We start from the raw sequence: 17,548 nt of genomic DNA, 5'->3' as shown, positions 1-17,548 counted from the left end.
TTCAGGTCTATTCTCAAAGAGTTTCAGTTGGGTTGACACAAAGACCATGAGGTGAAGTTTCCGCCGGCTGGATTCTCCGTTCCGTTGGCAGCGCACCCCGGTGGCGTGTGAGGGAGCTACAATGGGAAATCCCATTGGCCAGCAGCAGGAATGGCGAATCCCGCTGCCGGCGATGACGTGTCGCCGGGGTACACGCAGCTGGGAGGCAAAGATTTCACCCCGAAGTTTCCACTTATAGGGGTGACTGTAGCTGAGGGCCATCGATATGTGAGAGTCACTGATACATCAAACAGGAATTCAGGAGAAACCTCGTCACCCAAAGAGTGGGGAGAATGTGGGACTCACTCCCACAGGGAGTGGGGAGAATGTGGCTCTCGCTCCCACAGGGAGTGGGGAGAATGTGGGACTCGCTCCCACAGGGAGTGGGGAGAATGTGGGACTCGCTCCCACATGGAGTGGGGAGAATGTGGGACTCGCTCCCACAGGGAGTGGGGAGAATGTGGCTCTCGCTCCCACAGGGAGTGGGGAGAATGTGGGACTCGCTCCCACAGGGTGTGGGGAGAATGTGGGACTCGCTCCCACGGGGAGAGGGGAGAATGTGGGACTCGCTCCCACAGGGAGTGGGGAGAATGTGGGACTCGCTCCCACAGGGAGTGGGGAGAATGGGGAACTCGCTCCCACAGGGAGTGGGGAGAATGTGGGACTCGCTCCCACAGGGAGTGGGGAGAATGTGGGACTCGCTCCCACAGGGAGTGGGGAGAATGTGGCTCTCGCTCCCACAGGGAGTGGGTGAATGTGGGACTCGCTACCACAGGGAGTGGGTGAATGTGGTACTCGCTCCCACAGGGAGTGGGGAGAATGTGGAACTCGTTCCCACAGGGAGTGGGGAGAATGTGGAACCTATCCCTACACACCCTCACCCACCCATCACCTCACACCTTGACCCCCACCCAAACAGTTCTCTCCACAATATTTTCCAAGTGTTTAAAGGGAAGGTTGGGGTGGGATCAGTGTTTAAGGGGAAGGTTGGGATGGGGTCAGTGTTTAAGGGGAAGGTTGGGATGGGGTCAGTGTTTAAGGGGAAGGTTGGGGTGGGGTCAGTGTTTAAGGGGAAGGTTGGGATGGGGTCAGTGTTTAAGGGGAAGGTTGGGGTGGGGTCAGTGTTTAAGGGGAAGGTTGGGGTGGGGTCAGTGTTTAAGGGGAAGGTTGGGGTGGGGTCAGTGTTTAAGGGGAAGGTTGGGGTGGGGTCAGTGTTTAAGGGGAAGGTTGGGGTGGGGTCAGTGTTTAAGGGGAAGGTTGGGATGGGGTCAGTGTTTCAGGGGAAGGTTGGGGTGGGGTCAGTGTTTAAGGGGAAGGTTGGGGTGGGGTCAGTGTTTAAGGGGAAGGTTGGGGTGGGGTCAGTGTTTAAGGGGAAGGTTGGGGTGGGGTCGGTGTTTAAGGGGAAGGTTGGGGTGGGGTCAGTGTTTAAGGGGAAGGTTGGGGTGGGGTCAGTGTTTAAGGGGAAGGTTGGGGTGGGGTCAGTGTTTAAGGGGAAGGTTGGGTGGGGTCAGTGTTTATGGGGAAGGTTGGGATGGGGTCAGTGTTTAAGGGGAAGGTTGGGGTGGGGTCAGTGTTTAAGGGGAAGGTTGGGGTGGGGTCAGTGTTTAAGGGGAAGGTTGGGGTAGGGTCAGTGTTTAAGGGGAATATTGGGGTGGGGTCGGTGTTTAAGGGGAAGGTTGGGGTGGGGTCAGTGTTTAAGGGGAAGGTTGGGATGGGGTCAGTGTTTAAGGGGAAGGTTGGGATGGGGTCGGTGTTTCAGGGGGAGGTTGGGGTTGGGTCGGTGTTTCAGGGGAAGGTTGGGGTGGGGTCAGTGTTTAAGGGGAAGGTTGGGGTGGGGTCGGTGTTTAAGGGGAAGGTTGGGGTGGGGTCAGTGTTTAAGGGGAAGGTTGGGGTGGGGTCGGTGTTTAAGGGGAAGGTTGGGGTGGGGTCGGTGTTTAAGGGGAAGGTTGGGGTGGGGTCAGTGTTTAAGGGGAAGGTTGGGGTGGGGTCGGTGTTTCAGGGGAAGGTTGGGATGGGGTCAGTGTTTAAGGGGAAGGTTGAGATGGGATCAGTGTTTAAGGGGAAGGTTGGGGTGGGGTCGGTGTTTAAGGGGAAGGTTGGGATGGGGTCAGTGTTTAAGGGGAAGGTTGGGGTGGGATCAGTGTTTAAGGGGAAGGTTGGGGTGGGGTCAGTGTTTAAGGGGAAGGTTGAGATGGGATCAGTGTTTAAGGGGAAGGTTGGGGTGGGGTCGGTGTTTAAGGGGAAGGTTGGGATGGGGTCGGTGTTTAAGGGGAAGGTTGGGGTGGGGTCAGTGTTTAAGGGGAAGGTTGGGGTGGGGTCAGTGTTTAAGGGGAAGGTTGGGGTGGGGTCAGTGTTTAAGGGGAAGGTTGGGGTGGGGTCAGTGTTTAAGGGGAAGGTTGAGATGGGATCAGTGTTTAAGGGGAAGGTTGGGGTGGGGTCAGTGTTTAAGGGGAAGGTTGGGATGGGGTCAGTGTTTCAGGGGAAGGTTGGGATGGGGTCAGTGTTTAAGGGGAAGGTTGGGGTGGGGTCAGTGTTTAAGGGAAGGTTGGGGTGGGGTCAGTGTTTAAGGGGAAGGTTGGGGTGGGGTCAGTGTTTCAGGGGAAGGTTGGGATGAGGTGTGGTTCTGGTGCCTGTCCTCTGCTTTTCTGCTTGGCTTTATCCCACTTCCTGCATGACCTTTGTCCTGTGTTCAGTCGCGTCACTCTTTACGAGTGTTGGAGGAACCTGGAATCGCCCGAGGATCCCGGAACAGTGGTTGGTGAATGGGTTTTATTTCAAATTAGCTTCTTTCTGTTGTTTACTGTGAGACAGCAAGAGACCCTCGAGGTTAAAGGTGAAATCACTGGAAATCGTAACTGACACTGGGTCCAAACGTAAAGACACTGCTCACTGGGAGGGGGAGGGGGCAGGACTGTGGTGGGGAGAGGGGTAAAGGGGATCAGGAGAGTGGGGGGAAGGTGAGGGGGTTGAGGGGCGCTGTGGTGCAGGATGTGGGGTGAGAGGGCGGGGGTTGGAGGGGGAGGTGAATGGGTAGGTTGAGGAGAATGGGGGGGGTGCAGGATGTGAGGTGTGAAGGTGGGGGGTGTGGAGGGGGAGGTGAATGGGTAGGTTGAGGAGAATGGGGGGGGTGCAGGATGTGAGGTGAGAGGGCGGGGGGGTGGAGGGGGAGGTGAATGGGTAGGTTGAGGAGAATGGGGGGGGGTGCAGGATGTGAGGTGAGGGGACGGGAGGGTAGGTGTGAGGCAGCAATGGAACTTGAAGAGTTGAAGAAAGTCATTTGAGTGATGCACAGATGGAGATCTCGGCTGCAATTCAGCGACCGCGTTGCACCTGACGGGGATCCAGGGACATCGGGTGAATCACGCGAGATCCCCAAACCAGCTTCCTTCTTTTTTTTTAATATAAATTTAGAGTACCCAATTATTATTTCCAATTAAGGGGCAATTTAGCGTGGCCAATCCACCTACCCTGCACATCTTTGGGTTGTGGGGGTGAAACCCATGCAGACACGGGGAGAATGTGCAAACTCCACACGGACAGTGACCCAGGGCCGGGATTCGAACCCGGGTCCTCAGCACCGTAGGCAACAATGCTAACCACTGTGCCACCGTGCTGCCCCAAACCAGCTTCCTTGTCGGGCCGATGGTAATGTACCCGCCTCGCTCCACCCAGGGAGATCCAGACCTGCATATTTAACGGAGTCCCTCATTTAAATACTCAGACGCCATGTCCACCCAGTGACCAGGAGCAGTGGCAGCGCCTGTGAGAATTCACCAGCGCGTCATTTAGTGCCAGTTTCCACGAATGTGGGCCAGGCCCAACGGCATCTCGGGGTGATGGCCGGCCAGATCACCCCCGAGTGGTCGGGATCGGGCTGAGTGCTATCCTGGCACACCCGCCTGGTCATCTCAACACTGCCACTCAGACACCCTCACACTGCCCAGGTGGAGCTGCCAGGGTACCTGTTTGACACTTCCAGGGGGGAGGGTGTTGCCAATTGGGGAGGGGGGTTCAAGAGGCCCAGAGAAGGTTGGGGGGTAGTGTGGGGTCCAGAAAGCTGGGGGGCGGTGCCTGAAATGTCGTATACATAGAACATAGATCATACAGTGCAGAAAGAGGCCATTCGGCCCATCGAGTCTGCACCGACCCACTTATGCCCTCACTTCCACCCTATCCCCGTAACCCAATAACCCCTCCTAACCTCCTTTGGTCACTAAGGGCAAATTATCATGGCCAATCTTCCCAGCCTGCACATCTTTGGACTGTGGGAGGAAACCGGAGCACCCGGAGGAAACCCACGCAGACACGGGGAGAACGTGCAGACTCCGCACAGACAGTGACCCAGCGGGGAATCGAACCTGGGACCCTGGTGCTGCGAAGCTACAGTTCTATCCACTATGCTACCGTGCTGCCTAAAAAAGAGTAAAAAAGAGTAGAACATAGAACATGACAGCGCCGCGGTACAGGCCCTTCGGCCCTCGATGTTGCACCGACCTGTGAAACCCCTCTAAAGCCTATGTGTAGGGATCAGGGCTGCCAATCAAAACGGTGCCCCGATGTGCGAGTAGAGAGCCTGCCAGAGAGCACACGTCACCAGTGCAGGAAATCAGTGAGGCCTCGGTGCGCAGAAACTCCCTGAGGCCCCAAAAAAGTGGCGGTAACAGCGGAGTGAATCTCGGAGCTGCAGCCACCGACAAACACCCCACCAAACGCTGACTTGACCTTCTGTCCGCTGATTGACGGCCCTCGTGTTTGGGTGCAGCTGAGTGAAGACATAACGTTGACAGTGACATCATTGTGACATCATTGTGACATCATTGTGACATCATTGTGACATCATTGACGATTTGCTGAGCTTATGGCAATGGGAACAAACAACCTCTTAACAGACTTTACCCGGCAATAGCCATTCCCGGTGATCACCATTCCCGGTGATCACCATTCCCAACAATAGCCATTCCCAACAATATCCATTCCCAGCGATCACCATTCCCAACAATATCCATTCCCAGCGATCACCATTCCCAACAATAGCCATTCCCAACAATATCCATTCCCGGCGATCACCATTCCCAACAATATCCATTCCCGGCGATCACCATTCCCAACAATAGCCATTCCCAACAATATCCATTCCCGGCGATCACCATTCCCTGCAAACCCCATTCCCGGCAATCACCATTCCCAACAATAGCCATTCCCGGCAATCACCATTCCCAACAATAGCCATTCCCAACAATATCCATTCCCGGCGATCACCATTCCCTGCAAACCCCATTCCCGGCAATATCCATTCCCGGCGATCACCATTCCCGGTGATCACCATTCCCGGTGATCGCCATTCCCAACAATAGCCATTCCCAACAATATCCATTCCCGGCGATCACCATTCCCGGCGATCGCCATTCCCGGCGATCGCCATTCCCGGTGATCGCCATTCCCGGTGATCGCCATTCCCGGCGATCGCCATTCCCGGCGATCGCCATTCCCGGCGATCGCCATTCCCGGCGATCGCCATTCCCGGCGATCGCCATTCCCGGCGATCGCCATTCCCGGTGATCGCCAATCCCGGTGATCGCCATTCCCGCCGATCGCCATTCCCGCCGATCGCCATTCCCGGCAATCGCCATTCCATAGTATTCCGAAGGGTGCCGTTCAAATTGATGATGTACAGAGTGATCGGTTTAGCTCAATTGGCTGCACGGATGGTTTGTGATGCTGAGCGAGGCCGACACCGTGGGTTCAATTCCCCAACCTGCTGAGGGTATTCTCAACTTTGCCTCTCGTCTGAGGTATGGTGACACTCAGGTTAAATCGCCAGCACTCCCCCCCCCCACTGTCCCACTCACTGGGAAATGCGGCCTCTGGGACTGTGGTGATGTGGGGAGGATCAGCAATGGTGTCCTCAGCTGCATCGTCTTATCTGAGATGTTAAATAAATTATTGAGTTGTGTCTGCCGACCACCAATTATTTTACCCACAGAGTGGACAATACTGGCCAGTTCACGCTCAGTCGGAGGAGCGAGGGAGAGGCAGGTAGTGGCAGGGGAGGGAGAGGCAGGCAGGGGGGAGGGAGAGGCAGGCAGGGGGGAGGGAGAGGCAGGCAGGGGGGAGGGAGAGGCAGGCAGGGGGGGAGGGAGAGGCAGGTGGGGGGAGGGAGAGGCAGGCAGGGGGGAGGGAGAGGCAGGCAGGGGGGGAGGGAGAGGCAGGCAGGGGGGAGGGAGAGGCAGGGAGGGGGAGGGAGATGTGGGGTGAGTTGGGAGAGGTTGGTGGGGGCTCGTGGTTTGATTGATTTTTTTTTAATAAACGTTTTATTGAGGTATTTCTTTGGTATTGTAACAGCAGCAAAATCAACAATGTACATAACAAGGAAAATATTAACAGTGCAAATACCACCTCCCTCTCCCACAGGTCCCACCATTATTCACCCCCGAATCTACGCTAGCCTAAACCACCCCCCCCACCCCCCCCCCTCCTTCTGCTGCCGATTAATTCTCTGCGAAGAAGTTGACGAACAGTTGCCACCTCCGGGTGAACCCTAACATTGACCCTCTCAAGGCAAACTTGATTTTCTCCAAACAGAGAAAGCTAGCCATGTCCGATAGCCAGGTCTCCAACTTCGGGGGCTTTGAGTCCCTCCAAGCTGATAGTATCCGTCTCCGGGCTACCAGGGAAGCAAAGGCCAGAATGTCTGCCTCTTTCCCCTCCTGGATTCCCGGGTCTTCCGACAACCGGAAAATCGCCATCTCTGGACTCGGTGCCACCCTTGTATTTAATACATTGGACATGACATCTTCAAACCCCTGCCAAAATCCCCTAAGCTTCGGGCATGCCCAGAACATGTGGAGGTGGTTCTCTGGCCCCCCGCACACACCTGTCTTCCACCCCAAAGAATCTGCTCCTCCGGGTCACTGTCATGTAAGCCCGGTGAACAACCTTCAATTGGATCAGGCTGAGCCTGGCACAAGTTGCAGTCGCGTTGACCCTACCCAACGTGTCTGCCCACTGACCCTCCTCTATCTCTCCCCCCAGCTCCTCCTCCCACTTTTGCTTCAGCTCCTCAGTTTGCATCTCCTCCGAACCCATAAGCTCTCTATATATACCCGAGACACTCCCCTCTCCTATCCATCCTCTAGAAACCACCCTATCCTGAATCCCCCTTAGCAGCAGGAGTGGGAAGGTTGGTACCTGCCTCCGCAGAAAGTCCCGTACTGGCAGAGATCGAAATTCATTTCCCCCTGTCAATGCAAACTTCTCCTCCAGCACCCTCGTACTCAGGAAGCTCCCCTCTATAAACAAGTCCCCCATCCTCTCAATCCCCGCTCACCGCCAAATTCGGAACCCCCCGGGGCAAACCGGTGATTATTACAGATTGGGGACCAGACCGATGCCCCCTCTGCTCCCACATGTCTCCTCCACTGCCCCCCAACTCTCAGGGTCGCCACCACCACGGGGCTGGTGGAGTATCGTGCCAGGGGGCGGCAGAGGCGCTGTTACCAACGCACCCAGACTTATGCCCTTACAAGAAGCCGCCTCCATGTGCACCCACGCCGGCTCCCCCCCCCCAGCCACCTCCTCACCATGGCTATATTAGCCGCCCAATAATAATTGCTGAAATTCGGCAGCACCAGCCTACAATCCCCCCGACTCCGTTCGAGTATTACCCTCTTCATTCAAAGGGACTTGCCCCACCACACAAAGCCCACAATAATTGTATTGATCCACTTATAAAAGTTCAAAAGAAAAAATTCATCTGCGGGATGAAGATGGGGAGGCATTGAAAAAACAAATAGGAATCTCGGGAGGACCGTCAATTTTACCGATTGAACTCTACCCGCCAGAGACAACGGGAGCGCATCCCATCTCCGGAAATCCTCCTTCATCTGATCCACCAGCCGGGCCATGTTCAATTTATGTAGCCGGTCCCAATCCCTCGCCGCTTGGATACCCAGGTACCTGAAGCTGTCCCCTACCACTCTGAAAGGCAGTTCCCCCAGTCGCCTCTCCTGACCTCTGGCCTGGACCACAAACATCTCGTTCTTCCCCATATTGAGCTTGTACCCCGAGAACCGGCTGAATAACTCTAAAATTCCCATAATTTCTTCCATCCCCTCCATTGGGTCTGAGACGTACAACAGTAGGTCACCGCATACAGCGAGACTCTGTGCTCCACCCTCGCCCCCTCCAGACCAGCCCCTTACCGCTCTCAGAGCAATTGCCAGCGGCTCTATATAACCAGCGCAAACAGCAGTGGGGAGAGGGGGCATCCCTGTCTCGTCCCCAGGTGCAGTCTGAAATATTCCAAAGTCGTCCTGTTTGCCCGTACACTTGCAACTGGAGCCTGGTACAGCAACCTAACCCAGTCAATAAAGCCCCTCCCAAATCCGAACCGCTCCATCACCTCCCATAAATAATCCCACTCAAACCGTTCAAAGGCTTTATCCGCATCCATCGCGACCACTACCTCAACCACCCTACTCTCCGGGGGCATCATGATCACGTTTAACAGCCTTCTTACATTGGCCACCAGCTGCCTACCCTTAACGAACCCCGTCTGATCCTCCCCAATAACGTCCGGCACACAGTCCTCAATCTTGGAGGACAAAATTTTGGCCAGATGTTTGGCATCTACGTTCAACAAGGAAATTTGCCTGTAAGACCCACATAGCTCCGGATCCTTGTCCCATTTCAGGATGAGCGAGATCATGGCCTGTGACATCGTCTGGGGCAGAACCCCTCTTTCCTTGGCCTCGTTAAAGACCTTCATCAGCACCGGCCCCAATATTCTGGAGAACTTTGTTATAGAACTCTACTGGGTACCCGTCCGGTCCCGGGGCCTTACCCAACTGCATGGCCTTCAGACCCTCCACTATCTCCTCCAGCTCGATCGGGGCCCCCAGTCCTTCTACCAGCTCGCCATCCACCTTCGGGAAAGTCAGCCCCTCCAGGAAGGGCCTCATCCCCTCCGGCCCCACAGGGGGCTCTGACCTGTACAGGCTGCTATATAAATCCTGAAAGGTCTTGCTCACCCCTGCCAAATCCCCAACTAAGTTCCCATCCTCGTCGATAACTTTCCCTATTTCTCTCGCTGCCTCCCTCTGTCTGAGCTGCTGTGCAAGCATCCTGCTAGCCTTCTCACCATGCTCGCAGATCGCCCCCCCCCCTCGCCTTTCTGAGCTGTTCCACTGCCCTCCCTGTGGTTAACAAGCCACATTCCACCTGCAGCCTCAGCCGTTCCCTTAAAATCCCTGCCTCTGGGGTCTCCACGTACCTCCTGTCCACTCGTAGAATTTCTTTTACCAGTCGGTCCATCTCTGCCCTGTCCGTCCTGTCCCTCTGAGCCCGGATCGAGATCGGTTCCCCTCTCACCACTGCCTTCAGTGCTTCCCAGACCATCGCTGCTGAGACCTCCCCCCTATCATTCACCTGCAGGTAATTCAGCATTGCACTTCCTCAGCCTCTCGCACACCGCTTCGTCCGCCAACAGCCCTACATCTAACCTCCATTGCGGGCGCTGCTTCCTATCCGTACTGACCTGCAGGTCCACCCAGTGCGGAGCATGGTCCGAGATCGTGATCGCCGAATACCCCATGTCTACCACCCCTGCCAATAGGGCCCTACCCAAGGCAAAGAAATCGATCCGGGAATATACCTTATGTACCTGGGAGTAAAAAGAACATTCCTTGGCCCCGGCTGCCTAACTCTCCATGGATCCCCTCCCACCCACACCCACCCCCCCCCCCCCCCCCCCCCCCATCTGCCCCATGAACCCTTTCAGATCCTTTGCCATTGCTGGCACCTTGCATGACCGATCCAGGCCGGAATCGATCACTGTATTAAAGTCCCCTTCCATGATCAGCTTGTGCGAGTCCAGGTCCGGAATCTTCCCTAGCACCCTCTTTATAAAATCCCCGTCATCCCAATTTGGCGCATATACATTAACCAGCACGACCTTCATCCCCTGCAGCCTGCACTAACCGTGATATATCAACCTCCCGTCAACCAAAACTATTCTGCCCACCGCAAATGTCACCCGCTTATTAACCAAGATCGCGACCTCTCTGGTCTTTGTATCCAGGCCGAGTGGAAAAGCTGACTAATCCAGCCTTTCCTCAATCTGACCTGGTCCACTACTTTAAGGTGCGTCTCCTGCAGCATTATCACGTCCGCCTTCAGTCCCCTCAGGTGCGTGAACACACGTTCCCTCTTTACCTGCCCATTCAGCCCCCGAACATTCCAGGTGATCAGCCTAGTTAGGGGGGGGCAAAGTGCCCCCAGCCCCCCCCCCCCCCGCCCCGCCGATCAGCCATCCCCTTGCTTGGGCCCGCCTCGTCAGCAGAACCCCCCCCCCCCCCCCCCACAGCAACACTACTCTAAAACCTAAAGCAGACCAAGGCAGGCCAGCAGCATAGTTCAATTCCCGTACCAACCTCCCCGAACAGGCACCGGAATGTGGCGACTAGGAGCTTCTCACAGTAACTTCATTTGAAGCCTACTTGTGACAATAAGCGATTTTCATTTCATTTCATTTTTCATTTCATCTAGTAAACTAAACATATGCATACCACCCCCCACTGTGCTTCCGTGAGCTACTTCACCCAGCTAGTTTGTTGGCCAACACCCCGGCGCCAAGAAATCTCCCACCTATTGTTCCCTCGCTCCCCTCCCCCCACTCATACAAACAAACTCCCTCATCTAACAATCCCCAGACAAACACCCAACAGCAAGAAAACAAAAGCACCACCCACTGAAACTCAAACAGCCACGTCTTCCTCCCACAAAAGTGCACGTCAATAAAAACAAAAGGGACATTGCCAACATCCACCGAGAAAAAGAACCCAAAAACGAAAAATCAACTCCCCCCCCCCCCCCCACTTTTTTCTTAAACAGAGCCCCAAAAACAGTCACGAAACAATAAGAGGCGGCATAACCAATTTAAAACAGGAAGAAAAAACCAAGGGAGAAAAAAGGGGGCCCGATATAGGCCAACAAGTTGTCTCAAAGTTCGAGAGTTCTCACACCCCCACCAGTCCTTTTCTTTTAGCAAAGTCCAGCGCCTCATCGGGCAACTCAAAATAGTGATGCTGGTCCTCACGCATGACCCCAAAGACGCGCCGGATACAGCAGACCGAACTTCACCTACTTCTTCTTGAAGAAAATAGACTTGACTTGATTAAAGCCTGCCCTCTTCCTCGCCACCTCCGCACTCAGGCCCTGGCACACCCGCAGGATGCTGTTGTCCCACTTACAACTCCGCCTTCGTTTGGCCCACTGAAGAATGCATTCCTTGTCCAGGAACCTATGGAATCTCACCACCATTGCTCTCGGAGGGACCCCCGCTCGCGGCTTCTTTGCAAGCGCCCAGTATGCCCTGTCCGCCTCCAATGGTCGGGGGAATGCCCCCTCCCCAGCAGCTTTTTTGAACATACCCGCTACGTATGCCCCAGCGTCTGCTCCCTCAGCCCCCTCCGGGAGCCCGACAATTCTCAAGCAATGCCGGCGGACCTGTTTTCGAGGTCCTCCACCTTCTCCAGGAGCCTCTTCTGTTGGTCTCTCAGTATCCCCACCTCCAACTCCACCGCAGTTTGATGTTCCTCCTGCTCCGCCAGCACCTGCTCAACCTTCTGAATCGCCAGATCCTGGACTTCCAATCTACGCTCTAGCCGATCGATCGATTTTTTAATCAGGTCCAAACATTCCCGCTCCTGCCTGGCAAAGCCACCCTGAATGGCCTGCATCACCGGGTCCGTTAGTCGCTGCGCTGCCACCCCAGGGGTCCGATCCTCAGCCATACTGTCACCCGCTGCAGCTTCAACAGCTTGTGGCTAACTTCTTATTCCTGCCCTTTCGTGCACTTCTGGTCCTTTGCTCCAGACACTAATACTTGGAAACGGTGCCCAATTTCCTCAACCTTCGAGTCCACCATTCAAAACCAGAAAAAAGTCCGGGGGAAAGGTTCAAAAATCCAACCAGAGCAGGAGCCACCAGATGTGCGACTTACTCGCCCTGCCTGCAATAGTAGTAGACTCGCCAACTTTAAGGGCATTTAAGTGGTCACTGGATAGACATATGGATGAAAATGGAATAGTGTAGGTCAGATAGACTTCAGATGGTTTCACAGGTCGGCGCAACATCGAGGGCCGAAGGGCCCGTACTGCGCTGTAGTGTTCTATGTTCTATGTTCTATGTTACTCCTCCATAGCTACCACCGGAAGCCCCGAGGTTTGATTATTGTTGAGCCCACTGAAGTCCTACAGTGAAAATTCTTGGCTTCTTCCCCAACCACTGAATGATAATCCGTTTTAGACAGCACGGTGGTGCAGTGGGTTAGCCCTGCAGCCTCACAGCGCCGAGGTCCCAGGTTCGATCCCGGCTCTGGGTCACTGCCCGTGTGGAGTTTGCACATTCTTCCCGTGTTTGCGTGGGTTCCGGACCCACAACCCAAAGATGTGCAGGGTAGGTGGATTGGCCACGCTAAATTGTCCCTTAATTAGAAAAAATGAATTGGGTACTCTAAATGTAAAAAAAAAAGATAATCCGTTTTAAACAGAGCAGAAGGGAAAAGGTTTAACATCTGGCTAACATCTGGCTAACTGAAGGGCCAAGAACATTTGGCTTGAAATATATTCTGGGCATTTGTAACCTTTACAGCCCTGAGGGTCGCCTCGTTGTGAGTGAGTGGGTGAGTGAGTGGGGGAATGATTGAGTGAGTGGGTGAGGAGTGAGTGAGTGAGGAGTGAGTGAGTGAGGAGTGGGGAGAGTGGGTGAGTGAGTAAGGAGTGGGGGAGTGAGTGAGCGAGGAGTGAGTGAGTGAGGTGTGAGTGAGTGGGGAGTGGGTGAGTGAGTAAGGAGTGGGGGAGTGAGTGAGCGAGGAGTGAGTGAGTGAGTAGGAAGTTTCAATTGTTGCTATTCTCTTGTTCTCTCTCTCTCTCCACAATTAGCTCTCCTATGCAGACGCAGACAGCAATCCGGTTGGAGTGGTGCAGATGACCTTCCTGAGGCTGTTGAGTGCCTCGGCCCATCAGAATCTCAGCTACAATTGTCACCAAACGGTGGCGTGGCACGATGCCAGCACTGACAGTTATGACAAGGCTATCCGTTTCCTGGGCTCGAACGATGAGGAGATGTCATACGACAACAATCCTTACATCCAGGCGATAGTGGACAAATGTGCAGTGAGTGTCTACACATTACTCTCTGGGGGTGAAGCAGAAAGCTTCCTCCCAACTATTGAAGGACCCGATGTTGCACCCTGTTCTGCCAGTGCCACCCTGTTCTGCCAGTGCCACCCTGTTCTGCCCAGTGCCACCCTGTTCTGCCAGTGCCACCCTGTTCTGCCAGTGCCACCCTGTTGTGCCCAGTTCCACCCTGTTCTGCCAGTGCCACCCTGTTCTGCCCAGTGCCACCCTGTTCTGCCCAGTGCCACCCTGTTCTGCCAGTGCCACCCAGCTCTGCCCAGTGCCACCCCGTTGTGCCCAGTGCCACCCTGTTCTGCCAGTGCCACCCTGTTGTGCCCAGTTCCACCCTGTTGTGCCCAGTTCCACCCTGTTCTGCCAGTTCCACCCTGTTCTGCCCAGTGCCACCCTGTTCTGCCAGTGCCACCCTGTTCTGCCCAGTGCCACCCTGTTCTGCCCAGTGCCACCCTGTTCTGCCCAGTGCCACCCTGTTCTGCCAGTTCCACCCTGTTCTGCCAGTTCCACCCTGTTCTGCCAGTGCCACCCTGTTCTGCCCAGTGCCACCCTGTTCTGCCAGTGCCACCCTGTTCTGCCCAGTGCCACCCTGTTCTGCCCAGTGCCACCCTGTTCTGCCCAGTGCCACCCTGTTCTGCCAGTTCCACCCTGTTCTGCCAGTTCCACCCTGTTCTGCCAGTGCCACCCTGTTCTACCCAGTTCCGATCTTGTTGTTCCGGAAGCATCACGGGAGAGGCTGAAATCGGGTTTCCCCCCCTGGCGCGATCTGGATTCATCCTGACTGGGCATGATCCAAATAATCATCCCCATTTAAAAACACTCGGCTGCATTTGCCCGGCGCCCAGGAGCCTCCAGCGAGGCTGGGTGCCGATTAGTGCTGGTCTGCACAAGCAGGACCCGGCCTGATGGCCATTCCGGGGGTCCCGGTCACCATTGGAACCCCCAAGGTGGTTGGGGACAGGGCAGGGCAGTACCCTGGCACTCGGCCACTGCCTAGGGTGGTCCTGATGTGGAGATGCCGGCGTTGGACTGGGGTGAGCACAGTAAGAAGTCTTACAACACCAGGTTAAAGTCCAACAGGTTTGTTTCAAACACGAGCTTTCGGAGCACGGCTCCTTCTTCAGGTGAATGGAAAACCTTAGGGTGGTCCTGAGCGAGGTCATGTTCATGAAAAGGGGTCTGAAGGGCTATGCAGGGCTTCATAAAGGCTGTGGGTGTGAAGGAGGGGCCTCAGCGACCCCAAAACGGGCAGTGCTCACTTAGCGGGGGGGAGTGGGGGTTATGTCCATGTGTGTGGGGGTGACATTGTCTGTGGTGGAGGGTGTGGAGGAGCCACAGCCTCGCTGAGAGGTTGGGGCTCCCTTTCAAACTGGGGGCCTGATCTCTGAGGAGCCAGTCTCGCCGGCAAGTTCCGACCCTCGGGCTTGACCCGGGAGAAACTCCTCAGGGCCCCAAACAAGGCTCCTTGTGGGTGGATGGCGGAGTGGATCTCACCCGAATACGTCTGCGTGGGTTTCCTCCGGGTGCTCCGGTTTCCTCCCACAGTCCAAAGATGAGCAGGTTGGGTGGATTGGCCATGCTAAATTGCCCCGAGTGACCAAAAGGGTTGGGTGGGGTTACTGTGTTACGGGGATAGGGTGAGGCGTGGGCTTAAGTAGGGTGCAGACTCAATGGGCCAAATGGCCTCTTTCTGCCCTGTATATTCTGTGATTCTATGAAAGCATTTTGAAGTTTCTATCTCTCACCCCACGTTAAAAGCTTCCATTTAACCTCATTCCTCTACAGGAAGTGGGATTGCTGGTCACTGCTAGTTGATAATGTCACATTGGGTGTTTGGGAAGAGCAACGTGAGTTTTCATTTACTCTGAGCTGAAATCATCCCACTTTATTCCCAATATCCGGCCAGAAATTCCAAACATTCAGAATTGAGTTATTTTCTCCAGGAGCCGAGATTTTCTCCAATTTCTGCTCTGAGCTCATAAACCCTCGAAACATCAAATAGCGAGAGGGCAGAAGGAGGCCATTGGGCCGTTACGTCTGTGCTAGCTCTATGGAAGATCAAAGCCACTCCAATTTGGTCCTTTCTGAGCACAGAGACAGTTCTCTAACTTACCCCGTTCTCTCTCTCTCGCCAGACACGGAAAGGCTATCAGAAAACGGTATTGCAGATTGACACCCCCATAGTGGAACAGCTACCCTTCATCGACATCATGTTCAATGACTTTGGAGAGTCGGGTCAGAAATTTGGCTTCGAAATTGGACCTGTCTGTTTCGTGGGATAAAAACCATTGCAATCTTCACAGAGAGAGACAAAAACTGTTTAAACACAAACCCACACACACACACACACACACACACACAGAGGAAGAATGAGAGAGTTTGCAGACAAGAACAACGCTGTAACCTCAATGAGCGAGTTGACAGACTGGACAATTCAAGCTGAAACCTGACTTCACCTTTCACCCTCGATAAGGAAACTGTGCCTGGGAATGAAGATCTAACGTTCCGAAAACCGGAACCTCCAGACTTTAATCAAGTGCGGTGAAGAATTAGACATCCTCAAGGCTGTCACATCCCCCCCCCCCCCCCCCTCAACTCTCCCATCCCACACCCCAAACTAAGTGAAGTTTTCCACACCAACGGCAAATCTTTCTCATCCAGCGGCTCCGAGTGGTCAATCACAGCCAGAGAAAGTGGGTTTCACGTTTCGGGGTAACTCGATTGCAGAGTTGTCCCTCTCGTTGTGAAGAAACAGACCCTTCTCTCTCTCTCTCTGAAACTGATGGAACCTCTCTCTCTCTCTCTGTACCTCCTGCAATATTTTGTGCTCTTATTTCAGATTCATAGGTTTTTTAAATCTCCTCAAATAAATGTTTTTAATTGAAATCCTTCCTCAGAAATGGTGCTGACAATTTATTATTTCTTAAAACAAATTTTTGTATGTTTGTAAGTAAATATTTTATTGTATAATATTTTAATTCTCCCTGCAGCTTCTCGCTTTGGAATCAATGCATTGTGACTCTTAAAATGTACAAGGATAACTCGGCATTTTTACAGAATGTGCAAAATATATATATAAATATATAAAAATGTGTTATCTAGGATTAATAAACCTGCTCTGCTGCATTACCAAAAGCACACGGCTCTATAACACATACTTGCTGCTTCTTGCTACACTTTCCACAGTTTGAGCTTATTCCGCATGTTAAGGTTTCTGTAGAAACTTTCGATCTAGAACATGGACCACCCCTTGTTTCATGAAACTATCTCAGTTCTAAAGTCATCATCTTCTGGGGTGGGGGGAGGAAGAAAGGGTTCAGAACCTCTCCAAAAGCCTTGACCTTTGCATCATTTAGCAATCATGCCTTGCCCAGATGTATCTGAAGGTTAACCAGGGAACTGCGTACAGCAAGGAGATCTGCGTTTCCCGAAGATTAGGTGCTATTTAAACATCTTGCCTGTGGTGCTATTTTGTCTGATTAATGCTGTTGATTTCATTGGCAAGGCACAGCTGATCTCCCTGGACTGTTGTCCGGAGGATTGAAGTTCCCTATTGGTACCATTGCAGCCTGAGGGTCAGCTCCATCGACGTTATGCATTGCTGGTTCTTATTCACATAGTCAGACAATTACTTTTTCGAAACTCGGGAAATTCTCCTTCAATGTGACCTTGCTTTCCTCCCCCTGTGTAATTGGTTTAGATTTCCACTTCAGAATGAGGCATCACAGCAGCAGGACATTCGGAAGAGTTATTACCAATGGACAACCAGGCGGGTGTCTGTGGTGCTAGTTGATGTGGTGGATAGAAACATGAACCTAGGTCTAATTCTTTTACTTGGTAAATTGTCCCTGAGCATGAAGGGACAGCAGTCAGCAAGCATCCTGTCCTCACTTTCAACCCTGACTTGTTGCAACTTGCATTTTTTGCTGATTCCTTTGCTGCATTCTGAGGTCGTTAGCCCCACGTCTATCTCACTGCCTCACCCCAAGCTCCTGTCATTCAATTTATTCTACACACTTTATCCATCTCCTCACTCCCTGACCCTCACTGCCTCATCTCTTACTGAATGGCTTCTCTCTCTCTCTCTCTATTGCTTTCTCCTTTTCCATTGCATTTTCTATTTTACCTTTAGCCCACTCTCAATCACGGCTTCACTCTATCACTCTTGATCATTTTCTTTCTGTCTCCTCATCCCCCTCTCCCTTTCCAACTCTCACTCATTGTACCTTTTCTCTCTGTCCCCCATTCTCTCATTCTCAGTGTCTGCCTCTCTCTCACTCTGATGTGGAGATGCCGGCGTTGGACTGGGGTGAGCACAG

At 53.7% G+C, this 17,548-nt stretch overlaps 1 protein-coding gene across 1 annotated transcript in view; it reads left to right on the top strand.

Annotated features, from left to right (window-relative positions):
• The window catches only part of LOC119955446 (collagen alpha-1(V) chain-like), a 111,198-nt gene extending 94,833 nt beyond the window's left edge, over positions 1 to 16,365 (top strand). The window contains 2 exon segments of the mRNA XM_038781628.1: positions 12,981 to 13,214; positions 15,365 to 16,365. Of these exon segments, the coding sequence (XP_038637556.1) occupies positions 12,981 to 13,214; positions 15,365 to 15,511 (381 nt within the window). The 3' untranslated portion in view covers positions 15,512 to 16,365.
• Positions 16,366 to 17,548: the final 1,183 nt, after the last annotated feature.

The sequence above is a fragment of the Scyliorhinus canicula genome, chromosome 21, assembly GCF_902713615.1.
Source record: "Scyliorhinus canicula chromosome 21, sScyCan1.1, whole genome shotgun sequence".
Classification (NCBI taxonomy): Eukaryota; Metazoa; Chordata; class Chondrichthyes; order Carcharhiniformes; family Scyliorhinidae; genus Scyliorhinus; species Scyliorhinus canicula.
The sequence above is the reverse complement of the archived record's forward strand: the minus strand, read 5'-3'. Positions and strand labels throughout refer to the sequence as shown.